The sequence below is a fragment of the Bemisia tabaci genome, chromosome 3, assembly GCF_918797505.1.
Source record: "Bemisia tabaci chromosome 3, PGI_BMITA_v3".
Taxonomy (NCBI): domain Eukaryota; kingdom Metazoa; phylum Arthropoda; class Insecta; order Hemiptera; family Aleyrodidae; genus Bemisia; species Bemisia tabaci.
The window spans coordinates 53,003,566-53,027,554 of NC_092795.1; the positions used below are offsets into that span (position 1 = coordinate 53,003,566).

Here is a 23,989-nt window from a genome sequence, read left to right on the forward strand (position 1 = left end):
TTCAGAGATGTATCCTCTCTCCCCGTGCCATTTGCATAAAACAATCTTTGAGAAAATATGTTGCTTTGGTAATTGGAAGTCGCTAAGAGTCAAAGTGTGCTACATTAACGGATTAATTATACATATTTGCACGTGCGGTTGAACTATTCAAAATGGATTTCAGGAAAACTATGTCAACATGAAGCAGAATCCTGCCCATGTGTTACAAGAATAAATAAGAAAATGACTTCATTGCATGTACTTTCAATGGATTTTTTAATTATAAAAAACTGTAAAATGCTCAATAGAACAATATAATAAAATATTTAATAATCCTCATGTCTTTATAAGCATATTGACATACTCGTACATGACTAAAATGACGTCAGTATAACAGCATAATTATCGATCGTCATAGAGTGATTAAATTCACAACCAGGAAACCGAAATTTTCACCAAAAACTTATTGTCGAACTGCATTTTTCAGGTTATGGATACTTTAGCACATGGTGAAAACAAAAACCCACTATCGCAAAATCTACACACAAGGACACTGGATTTCAGACATCAAAATATAAAAAGACAGTTCCCGCTCGATCTTGAAATTATCAAACATCCATATGCAGTTTTACACACACATTTCTATTGTGGAAGCACGAAATATGTCGGTCGTTCAATCGCGTATGGTGTCTTGAGTGACTTTTAGGTCGCTGTATACTCGCTGTAAAAGAAATTAACTGCATAAGGCTCTCCAAGTTTGTATTTGTCTGCGAATTTTCGGCTAGACCATTTTGCGCGGCCCCAATCATTCCTTGAAAAAGAACATAGTATTACATAACAAAACGTCATACATAAATAAAGACTATGAGACTCCAAAACCACGTATCTCTTTCAAATGTTTAAAAATCTCCGCTCCAATATTATTTTATTTTTATAAGAAGAACAAAGAAACGCCATTCCTTGAACTTCTCACCAAATATACCTCGCGCAAGGGAGAAAAATTACGAATGTTCTTAAAAAAAGACGCTGAATAGTTTTTCTTTTAAAAAATAATGTATGACAAAAGTCTGCGACGTTCCAAACCGAGAAATGAGGTTTGGGAGTCTCTACGTTGATATACTGCCATAATACCGAAGAGAGCACTAAGTACATTTCTGTATGGGCCATGGTTAGCACATGATTTTAGGTGTCTCGAGGTTCATCCCAGCATGCACTTACTGCTCTCATTGCTAGCACGGCATATACGTTGCTCCTATATGGCGCTCTTACACTTTGCGACTCCCAAACGCCACATTTGTCTATTTCGCCAAAGGTTATTGTGGAACTGGCATGGGTGTAAAATCTATTCAACGTCTTGCTGCCATCCCTTCATGGAACGCAATGGCGATTTTGCGAGTTGGTAACCTTGCTTTCCCTCCATTTAAACCGATTAAAAATATCGATTTTAGGTGATGCAATAATAAATAATAAAACCAAATAAAACTGCCTCGCCAATAATAAATTTAAATGGAGGAAAGACAATGTTAACAACTTTCAAGAATTGCCACTCTGGTGGGACGTTCCCGCAACAAAGAGTCCCATTATTTGATCTATTTCGATGCTTTTTTAAGTGAGGTGACATGCATTATAAAAATAATTTTCACAGTGACTTTTTTCATTCTGCAGGTTTGTATTGCAATAAGCTTTGTTTTATTTTTTTCAAATCGACTAACTCATAAACGTAATTTCTCAAGCTTCCGCCGTTTTTTTTTTTTTGTTGAAGCAATATTTTTCGAAAATTTCTAGCACACAAATTATCTTTTTTTCCACCGCAGAAGTAAAATTGGGACAGAGATTTTTATATATACAATTGAGCCGTGTGTTCTTTAAGTTTCGGCATCGATGTATTGTAAAGCAATCTCATTCCTATAGAAAACTTTAGTTACAGTAATCATCGTCAATCTAAAGAAAATGTTGTTCGTTGAAAAACATCTGTATCCGACACGTACCTGCAAGTTAGTCGAAACTCCTTAAAGTCAATTTTCTTTTTTTGCTCATAGACTAAGAGCAGGTATCGATGAAGCCCTGTTGAAAAATAATTAATACGATGTGAAACATTAAACCAGTGCCTGATAATTTCAAGTAAAGCATAATTAAGGAGAAAAACAGGTTGCCGCACTCCAAGGCATTATAAAATAATGAAATGAAGTTTAAATAATTGAAAATAACTGCGCTCAAAGTTCCTGGATACAAATGTAATTTACTTAATGATCTCATTTTAATTAAGAAAATCTTGTGTTTCGATATTTTTTCTTCTTTTTTTTTTGGGGGGGGGGGGACAAAAATGGTAATAATGTTTACCTGTGTCTTTTTTCGGTAAAACAGGATAATATTCAGCTATGTGTTCTGCTATGGCTAGGTTATCTTCTGGCATGTTTCCAACTATCCAGTGAAGAAATTCTCTTTTTGTCGGCATTGCTTTGGACGGCTCATCGAGACCTTCAGAAAGATTTAGAAGAGAAGACTGAAAAATTGGCGACAGAGAGAAATATTTGAGACTGAACAGGCTCATATACGCATTAGAACAAATTAGAAGAAAGGCTGAGCGCATTAAGAAATAAAGCCAACTAAGAAAACTTATTTTAGATTGATTCGCCTAAAAATCACGTTGAACCCAACAAGAATAGCTAAAATTTACTCTTGACCATGGTATCCCCGTAGTACGTACGACATTTTTTCAAACTGACTGCCTCCACAGCCTACGTGAAAAGTAAACTAAGCACATCGCAAAATATCATCAATCGTTCTCACACATGATTTTGATCGATTTAAAACAATTGTTTCTTCTTTATTAGAGACAAAGTCTAAAAACATGCTCTAAAATCATAGATAAAACCTGTTCAAAAGATTACCGAGAAGGAGAGGTTCGAAGTTGCATTATTCTATAGGATTCTATGTTAATGAAATTCAGCCCATATTATCACGTGCGATAAATTTTCGTCGGAATAAAAGGGGCCCCTTGAGATCATCCAAACTAATGCTGAATTTTGTATACAAAAATGTAGCTTGCTTCTTCTGCACTCAATTCAATATTTCCGGGAAAAACTAACAAAAAGCATAAATACTGCAGTTTTTCTCGTGATCTTGGTTCATTGGAGCCAGCCTTTGAAGTTTATTTAGTCACTTACTGCGCTTAGAAATTTCACTCACCCGTCATAACGATGCAGTAGTAAGAGTTCGGTTTGAATTTGAATTCAATTGCATGAGGGGCCCACCGAACTTGTTCTGGTCTTAATATATTCCCCATGTCTGGTTCAATGGAGCCATGGAAAGTTATCTGAAATCACATCGTTCGAAAATGTGAATGGAGATTCGATTTCCTTCGGAAAAATTTATTTGTACCCTTCCACGAGTTTAACTTTAAATTGAAATACAGACCCTATATACTTATTTGGGCTATTTGGTTTTTTTTTTTTTTTATTCATTCGAATGAGCTTGTTCATTGACTGTTACTTCTTGCATTTTTGGCAAAAAGAGAGTGCACTTACAATTAGATCACAGAATTTATTTAAGAAACTATATAAACCAAAATATCCCGATTCCAAATTTTCGTATTCTGAGCTCACATTCAAAGGCGCTTTTCCAAGGAAGACAGGATGATCTCCAAAAATGAACCGAGTTTAACAGAAAAGAACCAAGCCACATCAGTTATTGCCAAATTTAACTGGGCAAGTCAATTTTTTACGAGAGAACGTTTGTGCGGATCCCTCTGAAAATTTTAAAGAATTTGCTTCGTACTATGGAGAAAATTCACTGAAATTTGAACCAAAATCCGCTCAACCGTTTTCAAGTAAAAAATTAATTCGCCCAATTAAATTTGGCAATAGCTGATGTGGCTAATTGGTTCCTTTCTGTTTAACGCGGTCCAAATATCCCTAATACCGCGGTCACTTGCAAATCGCACAATGCCTCTTGTTTTCCTCGAATGTGGTGATTGCTTACGTAGTCCTCGAAGAAACACTACACATAAGACAAACGGCACTAACACAACATAGGAATATAGCGAGGAAATGAACGCGCGCCGATGACGGCGCAGAGATACAACTATTCGTGCTTGATGGATGTGCTCGTTGTATCTACAAAATTGAAGGCGCTATGGCGTGAAGCGTGAACTCGCAAAGCTCCGGCTCATCTCTCTGCCGTCAATGACGTGTCGCTAAGATTCGAGAGAAAAGTTAAAAAATAAGGCTTGAGTACGTATTTATCTCCACCGGCTGTGTCGATCCTCAATATGTTTTCTTTTTTGTCGGTCGTTTGATGTCTGATTCTTTCTTCAGGATTTATTTGCAGACCAACATCTAAGGCACATAGATAACAACCCCATACAACTCTTGATCCACATGTTATTAGTTAGTCTCGGGTCAATTTGTCCCAGCTTGGGTATCTAAGGGGTAAACTACACACCCTTGGACTCTTTTTTGTGAGTATGTATAGTTCAGAAAAAAATTTCAAAGTGCCTCTTCTTTTTAAAATTCAAGACTTGAAAGTTACTGAACAAGCTCATTTTTTTTAAATATCGTGAAAATTCTTCAAAATGATGGTCAAATTTACTTTCGGAAACTTTATTTACACACAAAAACACCCTCAGACACCTAATATTTGGAAGAATAGAATACTCACAAAAGCTTCATATTTTGGAGGTTTGATGATGAACTCCGGGATAATTCCATTTCGAATAAGATCAGCTCGGATTGTTGCATCCGTCCTTGGGAGTCGATCGTTCCAACCCATTCCATGGTGTTGACTGGTGCACTCAAACTCGTTGTCCTCTGTTCCAGTGTAAGATGGTACATCCACATACTCATCTGATTCTGCACATGTCACCCGATTTTTGGGGATGATTGCTGACACCCAAAACAGAGAGAACGAAATCATCAGTTTGAATGAGAATTTTAACTGGGGCTTAAGGTTTGCCATGTCCTCAGAAATAAAACATAAAGCACTAGATGGAAACAATAAATCGGTGATAAAAAAACGAAAATTAGGTCTCCGTTGCTTACGTCATAAACTGTATGCTCCAGCCCCTTCCCTCTCGTCGTGTTACAAAGTGCCCGTAACGTTTACACGAAATTTTATGGAGAGCAACCTAGACATGTGTAAAGGGGAAAAGTGAATTTTGAAATTATTCGAAATAAATAAAATTCGTGAGAGGTTATTTTGTTCAGCTATTGAACGAAATTGTATCGATGGACTTCATTTTCATTTCAACATATGATGTATCCTTTTATGGCAACGGTAATTGTGAAGAAACACAAAAAACTATAATTTTCCCTCATTGGTTAATGAACATAAAATAAATCATGCAATAGTAGTTTACCGGAAAATATTTTGAATTTAAATTGGCAAGAAGACCATTGTTGTCATGCAGGATCGAGGCACTTTCCACTAACGGTACTCTTAAAAAACTTCTTATTAACGTCATCACTCATCAGTCTAAAAGAAATATTGACTAAAACTATTCTTGTCCACTCTTGGTGTTCAAATAATAGTATTTACATGCTGTGGAAGCCCGATAATGGACTTCCTTAGTCGTGACGTCATGACATCATTGCCTCCAATAACGGTGTCACTTTCATTTCCAAACAGAGATTACATGTCTCTCTCGTTCTCACAAGGCCCTAATGTATTGCTATCTTACTTTGATTCCGAAAATTGTGAAACGAGCGTTTCTGCTCGAATTATCGCAGAGATGAACTTTTTGCTCAGTTTCACGTGGGTATGAAAATCAAAATATGTATCAAAATACATATTGATGCCTGAAATTGAATTTTATAGAAAAATTGCTATTCACAGGTGTCGAGTGAGAGCAAGCAACATAGGTAAACGTCAAAAGGTCACGCTGATGTCATTCTGATTGCCATTACTAGAGACATCAGCGGCAACCGTTGCAATGGCAAACACTCGTTCGTAGAAACTGAAAGTGCTGCAGCAAGTAATTTCATCTCAATTATTTAGCCATAGTTGCTGTTATCGACTCATCATATTGAAACTAGGAGTTTGGCGTAATCATAGTCTTCTTGACCGGTAAAAAATATTTCAGACTAAGGATTTTGACATTTTTTTTTAAAAAAAGCTCGAGAGACTGGCCTACGTCCTAAGTTTGGCATAGTCAGAGTCATCCTGACCGGTAAAAAATACCTCAGACTCAGGAGATCGATGGATTATCCTGCGTCCTGAGTTTGGCGTATTAGTCACCCTGACGGGTAAAAAATACTTCAGACTTGAGGTATTGACATTTCTTTTAGAAACTTGAGAGACTGTCCTGCTTGTGAATCCATTTTCATAATCCAAATTGAAATTTGTCGAGAATGATCTAACGTTTGCAAAATATTTTTTAATTACTCGTCATCCTTGTCTACGCCTTTAGATGAAACCTCCATCCTCGTCGTAGTTCATTCTTCTATGACAGTGGCGAGGCGCGAATGATCGATTTTCGATACTTCCCCATTTGCAGATATGATGAAGAATCGATTATTAAGGTGTCCGTTGCGAACACGCTGTTTATCGATCCTTTTCCACTGGTTTAAATGGCAGATCAATTAATATATCGCAAATCACGCCACGCCACTGCGGTCGCCTGAGATTGGGATTAAATATGCTCCCTATGCAAGTGACGTCATCAGTTAAAATTGCAGTTCTTACATGCATGTATGTATGTATGTAGAAATAGCTTTTATATCGCACTAGGGCACGCTGCGACATCTTATCGACCGGAATCTGCCAAGGTATAGATCTTTTGGACGCTGCATGGCATCGTTCCATCTTTTCTTGAACGCCATACCTTTTTGCTGGACGCCCTCTGCGACGCTTACTGACATGAAAAAGGGAGGGGCGCTAGCCACAAAACGAATGCAAAAAAAAAACCAACTAAATTGCTTAGATTCTGCGGAGAAAACCTACCAAAATCTAAACACGGCGACAAGTTACCACCGCATCGTATGGAATTTGCGGATCTAAGATCAACTTATTTGGTTTAAGTAATTCTAAGTGAGAGGAAGGGGCATCTAAAGGAATAAGCTACAATCTGTAAACTCACTTTACTGGATATGCTTGGCCACATTGATGGTAATCCTAAGGAAATGATGGACCTATCGTGGATATAACGACATCTACTTATTATGAGGGGAACAAATACACTCACTTTTTTGCGTGATTGAAATTTTTTGTACTTCTCTTTTAGGTTCAAAAAATGCCTTTTAATAGATTCATTCTACAAACAAAATTGATGTCTTGTCAGCAATATATTCACTTAATGATAAATGGTACGAATAAACTATCTTCCTAACTGTGCAGACCACGAATTATGTACATCATCAGTTCTCCTAGTAAACTCCCTTAAATCGGTTCATTTGTGGGAGCTGTGTATATTTTGGTCGACCGATGATCTTCAGGGGTTGTGGTAGGAGTTAAGTCAACAAATTCACTGTAGAAGAAATTAACTGCGTGCGGCTCGCCTAGCTTGTACTTTTCAGCAAATTTCCGGTTTGACCAATTCGCGCGGCCCCAAGAATTTCTGAAAAAAAATACCCAAAAATCCAATGGTGATCAACATATTAATGGAATATAGCGGGATGAATATCATTTGAACCGCGTTATAAGCAAGAGGAGCCGAGCCGCATCAGTTTTTACCAAATTTGTTCGGGAAAAATAATTATTCAAATGGAAACGGCTGTGCGGATTTTTGTGCAGATTTCAGAGAATGTTCTGCATTAGGCGAAGCAAATTCCTTAAAAATTTCAAAGGGATCCGTACCAACGTCCTCTTGGTAAGAAATTAAATTGCCTATAGTTAAATTTAGAAATAGCTGATGTGGCTAGGTTCCTTTCTGGTAACGCGGTCCATTTTAGAAAGCTTCAACTTCCTTTCTTTTGATGCTTGAGAAAAGAAGTAAACTTTCTGATTGTATACTTCAAAAACTTTCCTCTTCAAAAATCGAGTGAAGGGCGTTTTGGAAATATTCGATAACGGTGCTGTGTGTAAAGAAATTTCGGTATCCCTATCATATGCTGGTCATGACTACTATAAGATATGGTGCCTAAAAATTACGATTTACATTGGAATTTATGGGGCCGACCTGCGATTCTCTCCTAATATCTCGAAAGGACTAAAATGCAGTCAGGGATCTTTTGACTGTGGAGTACTAATATATCATTGTTAAAATAATAACCACTATCACTCTCCTTTTTCTGTTCAGGTGATTGAATATCATGAAAAAAGAGATGCTGATGCTGAGTTCCTTAGGATGCCCCTAGTTTAAATGATTTGAGAGCCGTTATTTATTAGACTCCGATTGGATCTAATCCGGGTTTCTTTTGTTTTTACCAGGGCTGAAGCAGATCAACCTATTTGCTTAGGATCAGCTAAACTAACGTTTCCTCAGCTCTGAAAATTCTGGATTCATTTCATCACTATCGCACCTGTTAGTGAGCGGAGGCTCCTTGAAGTCAATTATTCCTTTTTGTTCATAAACGAGAAAAAGATATCGATGAGAGCCTGCAAGAAAAAGAACAGAGACTGTTTAATGTAAAATAAAATATAAAACATTATTTCATACACAACATGTTCACGATGAAGTTAAGTCAACTAGTCATAATGTAATTTTAAGCATTGATGTTCAGTGTTAAGATGTATTGAGTTCGTTATGTATTGCATAAAATATATCCGTATTTATGTAACGCGAGCAGATCATTTGGTCCGTGACAGTAACATTTTTCCGGCAGGCAAAACCACCCAAGAAAATCATTTTGAACGAAGAATGTAGGGAGATACTAAAGGTTGAGCTCAACGCCAATCGGACTCAGATATGTTTCTAGAAAATTTACTTCTTCTTTACACGGCATATCCTGCACTTTAGTTTCCGTATGAAACCTAGGAATACATTTGTTGATAAAAGTGTGCTAAATATTCCAAATCAATTTTCAGAAGAAATAATTGTGATCACATCAGTCGTGCCTTGAGTTCGAAAAGGTTTGATAAAAAATACCGTCCTTTTGAGTGATAAAAACAACAGACTTTTTCGGTCCTAAGAATTTATTTTCGGTACTATGACCGAAAACTTCAGTTACCTGAGTCAAAAATAAAGTTAACAGATTGTGCGATATATTGCGGCTATATTTTGCAGGGTCTATATGAGAAAAATTCTGATTTATCAGCATTATTAGGCAACAATGACCAAACAAGTTCAGTGTTCAATATGAAATGAAGTTAGGCATCATTGATAAGACTTTTTTGTCTCAGAAAAAAGGGGGTTCGACTTAGAGACATGTTTTTACTGTGTAAAAAGTAAAATCGCATGTTCTACCTCTTTTTTTTTAGAGAATTCAAGAAGTACGTCCACTTAGGTCAAAAAAGGAAAACCAACCATCATCTATCGAACGAATCTACGTTAATTTATACACGCGTGCCCGACTCTAAAGCGATACAAATGAAAACGAGTCTTACCGGTGTCATTCTTCGGTAATACTGGATAGTACTCAGCTAAATGATCTCCGGCCAGCAGACTATCAGCTAGAATGTTCCCAACGATCCAATGAAGAAATTCTCTCTTGGTCGGCGTTGCTTTGGATGGCTCGTCGAGACCTACGTTTATACATATTAAAATATTTCAAACTAAAAGTAAAATGTATAAAACTTAGCAAAAACTCAGTATCAATGAGGCTCGAGCAATCTGCGACATTCTATCGGCTACAATCAACAATAAATGTTACAAAACTGTAAACTTAATCCTCTCTATGATTTTAATCGTTAGACTGAAGCTAAGAAGTATATTTTCAATCATCATGGTACTTACAATCAAATTGATCGGAAAGGCGTGTTGACAGCGATCATCGATTTCGGTATTCAAAGTGCTCTCATAATATAGTTTAAAATGAAGAGAACTGACTCTATTCATTTGAAATTAACCGCGTAAATAGAGGTGAGTTTCGGATAGGAGGACTATTTTGACCGATCCTCTTCTCAAAGAGATAAATATATCATTGAATCGACGTTTTGCTGGTGATACAGAACGGCTAGGACGTGATCAACATTAAAAGCAGTGCGCCCTCATTTCAGGTGCATGCAACACAGATTGTCTCAGACCACGAATAGTTGCATCAAGGCGTTGGCGAATTTGAGCGCCGCGTCTGCGTCCGGCAAGCGAGATACTGACTGAGGACGTCTTTTTTTTGCGATTAAAATGATTTAGGAGATACTCAAACTCAATTTATAACGTATTTACAATAAGCTTTGAAAATATTCTGGACAATCAAACCGGAATACGCGATCACCCCCTTGACAGAATCTGTGTAACCTAATTTAACTTTAACCATCAGTTCAATGTCGTTTTTGTTATAAGATTTGGTAATCAAAATCGTCACTTACCTGTCATGACAATACAGTAGTAAGTATCGGGTTTAAATTTGTAGGTAACTGTGTGAGGAGCCAATCGAACTTGTTGCGGTTTTAAAGTATTTCCCATATTTGGTTCGATGCCATCGTAGTAAGTTATCTGAAAATTACGCTTTTGTATCAGTGAGAATACCTAATTATATGTGATACTCAGCTCTCATATTAAGCTTCTTTTAGGCTTTCTTGTATTAAGTAGGGTAGAAACTTGAATACAAACTGAATCAGCAGATTGAATAGACAGCACTGGAAAAAAAACACATTGGATCTAGAGTCCAGACTCTTAAAAACATCGACAAGAAAAAATACTCTTGATTCAATCGGATTTAAGCTTAAATTGAGAACCCAGCCTCTTAATTTGAGCGGATTTCCTTTTGATTTAAGCTTAAATCTGAATGAATAAAGAGTATTTTTTCTTGTCAATGTTTTCAAGAGTCTGGACTCTAGATTCAATGTCTTTTTTTTCCAGTGAGATTGAATTGGATGCTGATATAGCTTCACGTCGGTTGATTCGCTTCAAAATGGTGTATCAAATTTTTTGAAGAATTTGATACATCTTTTCCAGCCTCAAAAAATATACTCTAAACGAAAAATAGCCTTTGAGCTAGGCAGGCAGTGGCGATTCTTGAAACTTGGCAACACTGTTATTGCTCCATATAAATACATTGAAAATATAGATTCTAGGTTGGGCAAGCTGCTCACCAAGAATTGATTGTTTTACATACATTTAATTGGAGGGAAAACAGTGTTTCCAACTTCCAAGAATCGCCAGGCAGGACTGAAGGCAGGAGAACGCGTCGCGGAGCGTGATCAGCGTATTCACTAGATGTTCCCCCTGTATTCCTCTTTGCGTGAAAACAAATCCATTATTTTTCACGAAACAATGGAGGATTTTTACGCACACTGGAAAAAAAAACACATTGGATCTAGAGTCCAGACTCTTGAAAACATTGACAAGATAAAATATTCTTGATTCAATCGGATTTTTGCTTGAATCAAAATGAAACCTGCTTAAATTAAGAGGCTTAGTTTTTGATTTAAGCTAGATTCAGATTGAATCAAGAGTACTTTTCCTTGTCGATGTTTTTAAGAGTCTGGACTCTAGATCCAATGTGTTTTTTTTTTTTTTTTTTCCAGTGCATTTTTTTTTTTTTTTTTTTTTTTATTGCTTCATCTGAAAATGCCTGAAGAGCTGTTTGTGCAGTATTTTTTATAGTTTTTTTTTGGAAAATAGTATAAAAATAGATTTGAAAGTGAGAGATTGCACCACCTGGTGACGTCATCTAGTGGCATTCCCCATTTAAACATGTTTATTTCAGCAGAATAGGTTATTTGGTCGTATCTCCTCCAATAGTTGTTCAATTTACGAACCAAGGGTATCCTCGCGTTCAGTCCACTTGGTAGCGTCCACTTGAACTCGGAATGCATTAAATTTCAGACACAAGCAAATTCTCCATTCTGAGAACATTATATTTTTTTAAATCGTCAAAAAAGTCGTGCGAAAGTGCATACACTCTTGGTTTTCGCATTCGATCAAAACGTGACCGAGCGTTTTTTACGTCATTATCCGAGCTGCGTGTATTTTTACGTCTAGCATGGATATTTCTGGAACATTCACATCAAAATGTGCTTAAGATACTTACAAAAGCCTCGTATCTCGGGGGAATGAGAAAAAATTCCGGAATAATTTCATTCCGTATTAGATCCGCTCGGATCGTTGCTTGTGTGCGGGGGTGTCGAATGGGGTAAGTTTCCTCATTATACTCCGCGGTTGGCTCGAACTCATTTCCTCTCCCATCCACATTTCTATGAAATGGTTCATCCTCGTTCCCGTAAGGCGACGCCCAATTCCGATGCACGATCAGTGCCACCAAAAACAAAATGAACTCACTAGAACCTGTTCGGGTGGAACTGTTGATGCGTGGCATAGATTTTGTCAACTTTTTCATCACAATAAACTACAAATGACATGATATCACACATGACATAGTCACATCATACGTTTGAATGAGACGTACCCAGTAAATGAAAATCACATTCATATAATACACGGTGTCTTATCGTCAGAGAGAATTTTAGGACAGTAAACTAATAAATTCAAATTAATTTGCATCTACTTTCACAACCACACTGAAAAAAGCCTTCTTGCAAAAAACTAACTTTTGTTTGATGTAGAAAAAAATAACCATGTAACGATGACACTGCTCGATGTGTAATGTTTTTATTTCTCACTTTATTAATTCTGTACCACTTTCGATAAAATATTTATATTTAAAAAAAAATTGAATAAAACTTGGTGAAAAGGAGACGTCTGTACAAAGAATCTGGTGAGAGTGACCCTTCAGCTTCCTCTACAAAGTCCTTTATTTCCAATTATCTTATCAGATGATAGGCACGATGTCTGGACAGACAATTTGACGGAAGGAACGCAACAACAAAACCCAACAATTTAGTTTACGTTTATTCAATTACTAACTCGTGTTAAAGAAGATATTCGTGTGGAAATTAAAATGGACTGAAGAAGTGTGTTGGTTTACAATTTTTTTGTCAAAAATAATTTTTCATCAGCTTATTTTATCAATTTTAATTTTAAATTAATAAAGTCCTCACTGTGCAATGTCTGCAGCAAGTCAATAGTGCCTTCATAATTTTATAAATGTGAACTTGCAGTGTTTTAATATATTTAGTGCAACATGCAAGTCTAAAAATAATTATTACAACATAAATAAAAAAAAACACTCACGATGGATAAAATACGGAAAATGGCCAAAAAAGTTTAAGTCAGACGGACGAACCGCTTGTGTTAATTTAATACGGCCTCAAGTTGAGCTTATTTGTAACCGCAAAAGTGCTTGGTAGAATTTCAAAATAATTTGCCTCCAATTAGGCTTCAGATTTTTATTTCAAGATTTTTCAATATACTTGATAAAACGTGTAAAGTTTTCTGTTGTATTACAGAAATTTGCGCGAAACTATGACATTTCAAATAAGGTTAAGTGCGATAAAGTTAGTTTTCTTTAGCAGCATTTCATTCGTGTATTCAGACCTTGGACCATACATTATTAATCCTACGCCTTATCATCCACTTATCCTTAAATCTCAAAAGGAAATGAACGAGTCACTGACTTACTGGGAGTTTTTCCCAGATATTCTTGATGAAGTTCCACCTCATGTTTTTCAGGTATGAAGTTGGCAACACTGGATTTCGTTTATTTAAATGTATTCAAAATAATCGATTTTAATCGATTTTAGGTGAGGCAGACTGTTTCTTTTAGAATCGATACATTCAATGGATTTGAATTTAGAAGTCACAGCGTTGTCAACTTGCTGGAATCGCTACTGATAAGACTTTTGTTGTTTTCTTGAGCAAAATCTCCCTTGGGAGAAAAAACTTTGAGAGAGTTTCTCTTTTTCCTCACAATTTTGGAATTCTAGCAGTGGTTGTCAAAAAAAATTCCCTGAATTGTCACCAATCTTTCCAAAATACCATATTTTTAGATTCTCGAGAGACCTCTATTTTTATTTTATTTTATTTTTTTCAAAATTATTATTATTTTGGATACGTCATATCATAGTTTGAGCAAACTTAACCTTAACTGTTCTCAGATTTCAAAAATAAGAGATATCTCAATAATATGCGTTAATGCGCCGGCGCATTAGAGGTACATCTGCTACTGCTCAAAAGGTCTCCGTGTTGCGACTACGAAATGGAGATGTTGCATGTGTGAGGGATTTGCGATTTGACTGTTAATTCTTATGTAAAAGTTCGCGAGGAACACGATGGTGCCACTGGTTTTCTCTGAAATCATCTCCCAAGCTCAAAAAAGCTCTCAAGTTGAGGCCAAAATGGAGGGGATATCCTATGCTATCCTGAGATTCCACCTCTACATCAAGACAAACTCTCCATGCAAAGATAGGGAGCAAATACATTAGCAGGGTTGCCGTATTTTCAGTTTTGGAGTCCCCAAATGAATTGGCAGCCCTGTCAATGTATTTGCTCCCTATCTTTGCATGGAGAGTTTGTTTTGATGTAGAGGTGGACTCTGAAGGTAGGGTGGGATATCCCCTCCATTTTGGCCTCACTTTGAGAGCTTTTTTTGAGCTTGGGAGATGATTTCAAAGAAAACCAGTGGCACCATCGTGTTTCTCGCGAACTTTTACATAAGAAACGACAGTCAAATCGCAAATCCCTCACACTCACACATGCAACATCTCCATTGGAGGCGTGAAGTCACGAAATTCCGCTCTGCTGGCAATGATGTATCGCTCAGATTCGGGAGGACCGCTAAAAAACGAAGCCCGAATACGTCTTGCCAATGTCCGGCTAAGTTGGCACTCGATTCTTTCCTTTTTTCAATTTGATATTTGATTCTTTTTTTAGGGTGTATTGCAGCAATACATGCCTGAAGTTGGCATGTGCCGGCCCCATACAACCTGCGGGCCACGTGTTTTTAGCGAGTCTCGGGTCAAGTTGACCTGGCTTGGATATTTAAGATTTAAGATACACATTTGCACATGTATTAACCTCACCCTCCTTTTGATTTGTAAAGAGTTATGCTCCTTTTTGTCAAGCTGCAGATCTGAGAAACGGAAAATATGAAAAACTCGCTGTCACTGACCTCCTTGCAACACATTTTCACTCTAAATTTTCAATCAGTGGGAATGTATAAAACTGCTATCCATTTTTCAGGCCTGGTTTAGAGGGGACCGACGAGTTAATTTTGGAAACAAATTCACCATTCTTCACACGGACACGCCACCATATAATTTGTCTTGGCCAGTAGAAGAAGGCGAATATTATCTTTTCCATCTGTTCGGTAAATTCACACATCTGCTTCGACAATAGTGAAATAGAACTTTGAACTGGGAATGTTTGAAAATATGAGGGAGGGCGCATTGTGGGTATGTGGGCTTAACTTAAAATGAGAAATATGTACTGTTGGTGCGCAACTTCCTTAAAAATATTTTACGGAATATCATTGCCATTAGGCAACACCATTAGAGTTTCAATAAGTATGCAAAAAAGTATTGTCTGTCAACAACATCACTTAAAGGAAAATGAAGATCTAATACTCACATTTTGAAAACCTTATTCTAAAAATTGAGCCAAAGGTCTTGTAACACCCAACAAATTTGATTTGGCAATATTTCCTACGAGCTTAGTCATAGGCCAGCCATTTTGACTACTCTTACCACGCTTATAAATCGAGATTAACAACTACAGCCTCCAATAAGTCACTCAAAGTAAATGCAACGATACTTTTAAATGACCGATTTTTCCTTGCGATTGTCTTTTGTTAGTTCTCAGACGAAGCAATATAAAATGGCGCAGAACGAATACGTACGTTAAAAGATTTGTCTAGGCTTGTTTCTTTAATTTTATCCGAATTTCTTTTCAAACAGATCCTGACGTTCCGAGTAAGCGAGATCCCAGGCTACGTGAATATAGGCATTGGACAGTCGCAAATATTCCAGGGACAAATGTGGAAAAGGGATACGTACTAGCAGAATATATTGGACTTATACGAAATCACACAAAAGACAGTGAGTGATCTTATTTTTTAAATAATATCTCATGCAAGGCATTCATAAACCCCTTTGACATCCAGGACAGTAGCAAATTACCATTTCAGGGCAGTTGTGTTATTGTACAATTTTTTACTGCTTAAATTAGAATTTTGATGGAGTACTTTAGGAAATGAAAAATAATCACAGTTGAGTGAATCGTCTTTACTATAAGCTCTCTGGCCCCCTAAATTCTCATTTTGTATTCTTGTTCAGAGTTCACTCAACCGCTCTATGCCGATTTCCATGATTTTTGAGGCTACCGACAGGTAATAGTCTCTAAATGAGCCTGCTCTACTCAGGTTTAGAGATGTAATCCAATTTTTCAATATTACGTGATGAACTTCTGAATCTTCCCCATGTAAACAATTTATGTATAGCCAGCGCGGAAGCTACCTCGATTTCAATCTTCCGTCGCATTGCTACGGCGCAAGGATACAACTATTCGAACTCTCCGGAATGCGTGCGGTATCACGCCTCAGTTGAAGGCGTTTTTGAAACTGCTATCTTTCCATAACGGGATTATCGACGTATATGTTCATTTTTTGTCAAAGTTCGCTCTAGATAAAGATCTACGAAACCGATTTTCAAGAATTTTACGACTTTCGATAGGAGATAGTCCTTGGGATCGACTGACAAAATCTTTTTAGATTCACTCACGAGGGCCCGGTTTTTAGAGGGCGTTTAGCCTTTGAGAGTTGACTGCCTAAAAGGGGTGCATTGAGACTTCAAAGCCGCCTTCATTCTGCAGGATTGGCAAAAGCGTGCGCTCAGGAGCTGCAACAGTGGTATTTCGAAGCAAACCGCTCACCACACTAGCATTGAAAATAGTTATCGTATATCATGTTCCTCTTCTCTTTTCAGTGCTTCATCGGAACGTGTTCGTTCTGTACAAGCAGCCCGAAAAATTGGAATTTGACGATGTCGTAATCAAGCGCGAGTAAGTAAATTTTAAATTAAAAACATTTTGACTTGCATACAACTTAAGGTGCGTCAAAGATCAACTTTATGATCACAGTTGCCATATTTCAATGAATGTTCCGTATTCCATTAGAGTGAAAACGGCTGTAGAGAATATAACAGCAGTGGACATTTAAGTATGATACCGGTTTGGTTAATGACAAAAATGCTTAAAATAGGTATTTTATTAATTTATTGATACAAATGGCAACAGTTCAGAGAATGTCAAGACATTTTTTGAGAAATAAAAGTTATCCGTCATATCTAAACTTTATTATAGTAAAAATTGAGAGCGGTGCATTATTAACCGGACGTATTTTTATCAAACGGAACTATGTGCATTATAACGTGAGCCCTGTTATGCACATATCCTCATGGGGCTCAGGGCTCATGTCTTAATACACTTAGTTCCGTTTGACAGAAATACATCCAAATTAACTGTAATCCTTTAGAGCCATTTAGCCCCTCCTCCCCCAAAAGGGATCCCCAGAGGGATTAAATACAATCCGAACCTGTGGAGATAATTGTTGAAAGCTCAATGAAAATGTTGCATGTGTGAGGAATTTGCGATTTGACTACTGATTCTTATGTAAAAGTTTGCGAGAAACACGATCGTGCCGCTGATTTTCTCTGAAATCAACTCCTAAGCTCAAAACAGCTCTCAAGTTGAGGTCGAAATGGAGGGGATATCCCACGCTATCCTGAGATTTCACCTCTACATCAAGACAAACTCTCCATGCGAAAGATAGGAAGCAAATACATTAGCAGGGTTGCCGTGTTTTCAGTTGTGGAGTCCCCAAATAAAGTGGCAGCCCTGTCAATGTATTTGCTCCCTATCTTTGCATGGAGAGTTCGTCTCGATGTAGAAGTGGACTCTCAGGATAACGTGGAATATCCCCTCCATTTTGACTTCAACTTGAGAGCTTTTTTTGAGCTTGGGAGTTGATTTCAGAGAAAACCAGAGGCACCATCGTGTTTCTCTCGAACTTTTACATACGAATCAATAGTCAAATCGTAGATTCCTCACACATGCAACATCTCCATTGTCCCTATCGAACTGGATATACATTAAACAGTTCTATGCGGCATGACATTTTCAATGATAACTCCTGATATTAGAAATTATCGGCCTAAACCATGCGTAAGATAGAGATAGACGGTGAAGGGCCGCAACCGCGTATCTCGTTTGCGGTTTGAAAATCTCCGCTCCTGTTTTATTTATTTAAAGGAGAACAAATCGACATCATTCCTTGAAGTTTTCGCAGAATTGCTTTCGCACAGACAAGAACAATCACAGAAGTTGTTTTAAAATTGCCGTTGAGTAGTTTTCTATTGAAAAACCGAAGTATGGCAGATAGTCTGCAACGCTGTAGGCCGAAATGCGTGGTTGCGGACTTACACCGTCGGTATAGCTTAATCAATTACTTTAGAATTGATTTTCACATATATGTTCGCAACGAAAACAGTGGAGGACGTGCTCATCTGAATATTCGTGCTCTTTTGATTTCAGTGCACCGTACTTGGATCGGGCTTGTTTCTCACACAAAGGTTTTGCACGTGAACATCGACTGGGGAAACCAATCGCTGTCAACTTTTTCCATTAGTTCCTCTCATCGCTTCGCCAACCTGTTAGATAGATTCTATTTTCATTTCCCCCTTCTGATTTCGCAGAAAATATCTGGGATCGTGACCAATATTTGATTTTATTCAACATGCAGTAAAACAACACACGTTTGATCACACAACAATGAAAACAACTATGAAAACTCGTATTTCGATAGTAGTGCTTCAAAGTGTCTACTATTTTGTCATTTTTTATGAAAGAAACAATTCACACTTTCACACGAGATTCTGAGAAAATATCTATATGAGAGGCAAGAAAAAAATTACAAACAATAACGTTTTGAGTAAAATCACATAATTATTCATATCTGAAAAAATAATAAAACGTGACAGAAAATTTGAAAAATCGCGAACAGGAATACGTACAGTGTTGTAGTTCCAAATTCGATATTATCTTCAAAATCAACAATCCTTGCATTTGAAAGAGGTTTTAAATGTCTTATCAGATCACGTGCATGGGTACTAAATTATGCCGAATATGAGGAATTTTCGCCATATGTAATGTGAATAATGCAAATTTGACCACCAGCCTGGCAAAATTAATAACTTTCATCACGAGGTGTGATTAAACTGAAGCACGGATTTTCTTGGCTCTCTTACTTTAAAGCAAAAACTAAATCTCAAACCTCTGAGCGAAGCCAGATTTATGTATATTTTCATTTTGGTTTAATCAGTTATTAATGCGTCAATTTGAAATGTAGTATTTAAAGATTAATTAATGATTAAGGAATAATCAATTCTCGAATTATTATAATGGTAGTTGTTCGGCGCCCTTACTCTGAAGTAATCATACGGAGACAGCCGTTGAACTAATTGAGATCGTATCGCGGGCATTATTTGATTGTTTGATAATAAGTCTAGACGAAACGTCACAGAAATTTGAGCATATCGTAATATTCTGTCCATCTAAAAGAGTTACCTATATTTTATTGTTTATCACTTTTTTGTTATTTTTGAACCTCGGAGACATAGAGGCGGGTGTGCAACTTTTGATTAATTCTGACAAAATCTATTTTCACTTTCAAAGTTTTCAATTAAGTCAGTAACCAAATACAGTAAGTGTAAAATACAGAGGTGCAAAAGCGTTAACAAGAAGAGAGGTGGATTTTTCGAAGTGGAATCAAGTGTTCAATTTTGAAGTAGGTATTTCAATTAGACGGGACATACAACATCCACTTTGTGAATTCTAGTCTTACTATTATGCCTTATCATGGATCATGTGCTATTCCTCACTGGGAATCAATTTATCGTGTTATGAATGCAAAAAACTACAAATATCATCAAACAATAAGGTACATATTCTGGAGATTCTGTTATGTATAAACACAGAATACATTAATTTATTTCATAATTACTCTTAAAAACTCATCTGTAAGACAATATAATTTGTGAATTTTTTTAAAATTTTTCCTCCAAAGTAATAAAATGCATGAACCTTTTAAAATTCAGATCGAGGAGTCATCGGAAAGCTGATAATTCTGACAGCTCAAACATTATCATTTTCAGAATCCAAATTCAGAGTTCCCAGATTTTTATTTATTTCCTAGGTTCAGATGTATTTCAAAAAGTTCTACGGGCCTACACTTTGGAGGCTCTTCACAGAGTAAGTTCCAATGAAATGATTAAAGGAAGGTTGCTCCAAGTTTAATACTCTGTGTTAAAAAAATTTTAGTCAGAATCATACATGTAGGTAAGAGTAAGACGTAAGAGAAGGAAATCAGACGAGTGCCTGCATATCATAATCAAAAATTAAAGAAATCCATTTAAGAAAATAAAGGCATTTTGTTTTGTGAACATTAATGAATATGAAAGAATGGCTGTAACTAATTTTAGATGTTTTCGATCAGTGGACGTAGAAACCTCTCTATTAATTGTCCTTTTACTGAGGATATCAACCGTGTTTGGAACTGCCACGTCTTTCGCTCAAAAACCGATAGGAGAGTGCGTTAATCAGAGCAAAATTCTTCCAGATGTTATAGATACAGTTCCACTTCAGCGACTTTTTGTGAGTATTTAACAGTCATTTTAAATATTTTAAAAAATAGAGGGAAATTACTTTATCGTATTATCGAAGCACTTCATCCCGAATGGCTTTCTGGAAAAAAGGCAAAATCAAAATAGGTAACAGAAAAGAAGGTGAAAATCAAGCAACTTTGTCGTCAAGAGCTGCAGCAATGTGATGAATATTGAAACTCAAAATGTTTTAAACTTCATAGGCTATGTCCTCATACAGCTTCGCAGTCCAACCCCCGAAACGCTTCGCGCCTCAGGTGTTATATACATTACATGTTACTCTTATTATTTTACATTAAAGAGCAATTTATACTTAGCCATGCATGATCACAATTATTATTAATGGTTTTTAAGAGGTTATTTTAGAGATATTACTTGTGTCCAATCACAATATTGATGATCAAAACTGTATGTAAGATTAAATCGCCAGAATGTCACTGTTATAGATTGAGTACGGTAAACATCGCGTTGACTTCGGAACGTATCTCAGTCCAATCACCGTTGAGTTCCCACCAACTAATGTTGAATGGCTCCCGACGCGACATAAATTTTACACTCTCATTCTAACTGGTGAGTCTCAACAATAATGATTCCGATTTTCATTCAAGAAGCCACGTTCTGGGAACATTAAAGTAATTTAAATGTAGCTTAAGGTCAAAAGTCCTCCAGATGCCAGGTGACACTGAATGGCTGTCCACCGTACACCGAGAAAAAAAGCACAGTTATTCTACCGTTACAATACGGTAGTAATGTCACAAGGGATTCCACGGTGGTATAGAACCGTGAATTTTGATTCTTGTAACGATGAGCACGGTGATATGACCGTGTACTATTATGAGCATGGTTATGCTACTGTGCTGATCAATAATATTACCAAAATCCACGGTTCCCTGAACGTGGAATCCCGTGTGACATTATTACCGTGGTGACCGCCGAATAATATTCCGCACTTGATGAAATTGGTGAAGCGTACCGGATGCAACATCTGTAAGGTTAAATGTCCTCTGGATACAAGTGAACGCACAACTGGACAAACGCAATTTACCGCAAAAATGCGGTCCTGCCTTCATTGACGCAAGATATGCGGCTCTGCGTTTCCGTTTTTGGTTGACCTTATGTTCCGTATGTCCGCACTTGAAATTAAGTGGAGCGTGCTGAGTGCGGTACTTTTATGATCGAAGGTACTCCGGAACCAGATAGCTCTGGATGGGTATTCACGTGATGCACGTGATGATGCGATCGAAGTAACGTAGCGTAAGTAACGTAACCATAGCGGCACTGCGTCCCATAACGGAAATACGTTGTAGTGCGCGGTCCTACGTTATCTTTCCGGAGCTCTTGTGAACGCTCGTGCAAAAGAACAGCTATGACGCGGTCCTGCGTTCACTGACGTAAGACCACTGATATGCGGTGAGGAGATTCCTTCTGTGGTTGACCCTCGATCAAAAATCTGTTTGGCTCTGATTCTTTACAAGAATTCATATTCACACCAACCACGTGATCTGACATAAGAATAAATTAAAAAAACTAATTTTTTTTTTTTTTTTTTTGAAGTTTTGTGGGAGACGTCTTGGAATAAATTGAAACATGTAAGTGTAAGATTATGTGAGAAATTGCCACAACTCTTTTTTTAATAATAAGTATTCTTTGGAGGAAACTTCCTAAATGTTAAATTTCCATGAACACATCGTTTTTCTCCCGGGAGAAATATTTTTATTTTTAGATTTTAAATATGATTTTTCGGGGAAAATATTTACAGACCCTGATTTTCCAACCCCAGAGAGTAAAACAAGAGAAGAGTGGCAGCATTGGATCGTGGGAAATATACCTCCGGATGATATCATAGACGGAAAACCCATCGGAGGAAATATCTCGGCTGGACAAACACTCACAGAGTACTATGGAGTGGTCTCATTTCAAAGATTTGGGAGTATGTATTCATTTTCCTGCATGAAATACTTCGAAGTCCATACGAGCTGCCTATAGTATTCTAAAATGCTTAGAAAGCTAAAGTCTGAATTAAAATGCCCCCAACTTAGTGAGAAATTAGATCGGAACTAAGTTAAAGAAACGCAATTTCTGACATGGGCTGGGCATGGCGAGCAACTTGGGCAGCCATGGGAGCAACAGATTGTTACCAGCGTGTATCTACCTTGTGCTTTTTTGCATAAATTTTCTTGAATAAAGAATTTAGCTTTTTCTTATTGATTGTTTGCGCATTCTCTGATTATGATTCATTTTTTCAGCACCTCACCGTTACGTATTCCTAGTGTACGAGCATGATCATAAGGTGAAATTTGATGAGCCTTACTTAAAACATGTGTGAGTATTTTATCATTTTTCAGTCAGATACTTTGAATATTAATTTTATTTCTTGTAACTTTACACTTTTAGACTCAAACGGGGAACTTTAAACATTTATTTCCTTACACAAACCGATTGCGGTGAACGCGCGGGTCGTAAGACGGGATGTTGGAGTTTTTTAGCCAACGTGCGTAAAAAGTTCAGCTTAAAGCTGAAATCTCATTAGAGAGGGAAAATGGACGTAATGGACGCCTGAATGGACGTAACTAATGTTGCTCCAAACAGTATATCTCTTTGAGGGAAAATTGTGCTTGTGTGTGAGCTTTTTCCCTCTCTAATGAGATTTCAGCTTTAAGCTGAACTTTTTACGCATACGTTGGCTAAAAAACTCCAACATCCCATTTATTTCCTTCATGAAATCAACTTTAATTTTGAATTAGAAAATGAAAAAAATACTTCAAGAACATTAGAGGTGTGTCAACTATTTTATTTCATTACTTTCATCTACTAGCAATGATCCCGCGCTTTAATTTTCATTTCAGCGCGGATGATTTTCTCCGTGGTGGTTTTTCATCAAGAGAATTCGCCAAAAAGTACAACCTAGGTGAACCACTAGCTGTGAACTACTTCTTCAACACAAGAGAGCCGCGAAAATTGGAAGATAACAAGTACAGGATAGATTCACAACCACATGCATTTTATCAAGACGAGGATGTGGACGATACCCATGAACTATCGCTCACGACATCGAGGAGTCAAAATAAAGTTTATCACAGAGAAGATGGAGAGACACATCAGTTACACCTCACATCGCCCAAATATCATGATACAGCACACCAAAGGAAGAATGTGGACGTGTTCGAGCTAGTCCTTACAACACCCAAGAACCGTGCTTGAATATTCATAGAAATTCCTGAAATATTTACGAGTATAAGAACCTCAGACCATTTGAAGCACTTCATTTAAAAAGAAGGGACGAGTTTACCTCATGTAAATAGTGGGAGGAGTTAGTTTGCACTAATTGTAAATTCATGTCGCTCATTAAAAATTGAAACGAAATATTTGTGGAATTATCTTTAAGGAATAAAGAGTTGTGTTTGATTTACAAGTAATTTGCTAT

The 23,989-nt window shown here is 37.1% G+C and overlaps 4 protein-coding genes across 7 annotated transcripts; 2 read left to right on the forward strand and 2 right to left on the reverse strand.

Moving 5' to 3' along the window:
- Positions 1-227: 227 nt before the first annotated feature.
- On the reverse strand, positions 228-5,491 carry LOC109040245 (putative odorant-binding protein A5). 2 transcript variants are annotated; one of them, XM_019056095.2, is made up of 6 exons: positions 5,336-5,491; positions 4,639-4,862; positions 3,169-3,295; positions 2,320-2,457; positions 1,968-2,043; positions 228-790 (listed from the first exon to the last, which is right to left on the reverse strand). In XM_019056095.2, exons 2-6 carry the CDS (start codon positions 4,747-4,749, stop codon positions 682-684), a joined length of 561 nt encoding a protein of 186 aa, XP_018911640.2. In that variant the 5' UTR covers positions 4,750-4,862; positions 5,336-5,491; the 3' UTR covers positions 228-681. The 2 variants fall into 2 exon arrangements, with proteins under 2 accessions (XP_018911640.2, XP_072154799.1); XM_072298698.1 differs by lacking the exon at positions 5,336-5,491 and having other exon boundaries at positions 4,639-5,200.
- A 1,545-nt stretch (positions 5,492-7,036) lies between these two features.
- LOC109040246 (protein D1) lies at positions 7,037-12,724 on the reverse strand. The gene is made up of 5 exons (XM_019056096.2): positions 12,048-12,724; positions 10,381-10,507; positions 9,460-9,597; positions 8,436-8,511; positions 7,037-7,531 (listed from the first exon to the last, which is right to left on the reverse strand). The coding sequence occupies exons 1-5, from the start codon at positions 12,351-12,353 to the stop codon at positions 7,354-7,356; spliced, it is 825 nt and encodes a 274-aa protein (XP_018911641.2). The 5' UTR covers positions 12,354-12,724; the 3' UTR covers positions 7,037-7,353.
- A 143-nt stretch (positions 12,725-12,867) lies between these two features.
- LOC109040255 (protein D3) lies at positions 12,868-18,532 on the forward strand (the record flags this gene model as incomplete). Its single annotated transcript, XM_019056130.2, is given in 5 exon segments — positions 12,868-13,585; positions 15,095-15,221; positions 15,808-15,948; positions 16,834-16,909; positions 18,440-18,532. Coding segments are annotated over 5 exon segments (644 nt in total), but the record flags the coding sequence as incomplete, so codon positions are not given.
- A 62-nt stretch (positions 18,533-18,594) lies between these two features.
- Positions 18,595-23,979, forward strand: LOC140224303 (OV-16 antigen-like). Of its 3 annotated transcripts, none has more exons than XM_072298664.1 (6): positions 18,595-19,844; positions 20,386-20,557; positions 21,012-21,135; positions 22,325-22,495; positions 22,812-22,887; positions 23,412-23,979. In XM_072298664.1, exons 1-6 carry the CDS (start codon positions 19,753-19,755, stop codon positions 23,764-23,766), a joined length of 990 nt encoding a protein of 329 aa, XP_072154765.1. In that variant the 5' UTR covers positions 18,595-19,752; the 3' UTR covers positions 23,767-23,979. The 3 variants fall into 3 exon arrangements, with proteins under 3 accessions (XP_072154765.1, XP_072154766.1, XP_072154767.1); XM_072298665.1 differs by having other exon boundaries at positions 18,596-19,691; positions 20,400-20,557; XM_072298666.1 differs by lacking the exon at positions 20,386-20,557 and having other exon boundaries at positions 18,596-19,844.
- Positions 23,980-23,989: the final 10 nt, after the last annotated feature.

Excerpts from the sequence above, each read along its gene's own strand:
- LOC109040246 (XM_019056096.2), bottom strand. The coding sequence starts at position 12,353 with ATGAAAAAGTTGACAAAATCTATGCCACGCATCAACAGTTCCACCCGA. Across the intron at positions 9,598-10,380 it reads CTACTGTATTGTCATGACAG|GTCTCGACGAGCCATCCAAA; the intron begins GTAAGTGACGAT and ends GTATAAACGTAG. Across the intron at positions 8,512-9,459 it reads ATTACCGAAGAATGACACCG|GCTCTCATCGATATCTTTTT; the intron begins GTAAGACTCGTT and ends TTTTTCTTGCAG.
- LOC140224303 (XM_072298664.1), top strand. The coding sequence starts at position 19,753 with ATGCCTTATCATGGATCATGTGCTATTCCTCACTGGGAATCAATTTAT. Across the intron at positions 19,845-20,385 it reads AAATATCATCAAACAATAAG|ATGTTTTCGATCAGTGGACG; the intron begins GTACATATTCTG and ends AACTAATTTTAG. Across the intron at positions 21,136-22,324 it reads TTACACTCTCATTCTAACTG|ACCCTGATTTTCCAACCCCA; the intron begins GTGAGTCTCAAC and ends AAATATTTACAG.
- LOC109040245 (XM_072298698.1), bottom strand. The coding sequence starts at position 4,935 with ATGGCAAACCTTAAGCCCCAGTTAAAATTCTCATTCAAACTGATGATT. Across the intron at positions 3,296-4,638 it reads CTCCAAAATATGAAGCTTTT|ATAACTTTCCATGGCTCCAT; the intron begins GTGAGTATTCTA and ends ATGTGATTTCAG. Across the intron at positions 2,458-3,168 it reads CTACTGCATCGTTATGACGG|GTCTCGATGAGCCGTCCAAA; the intron begins GTGAGTGAAATT and ends ATCTTTCTGAAG.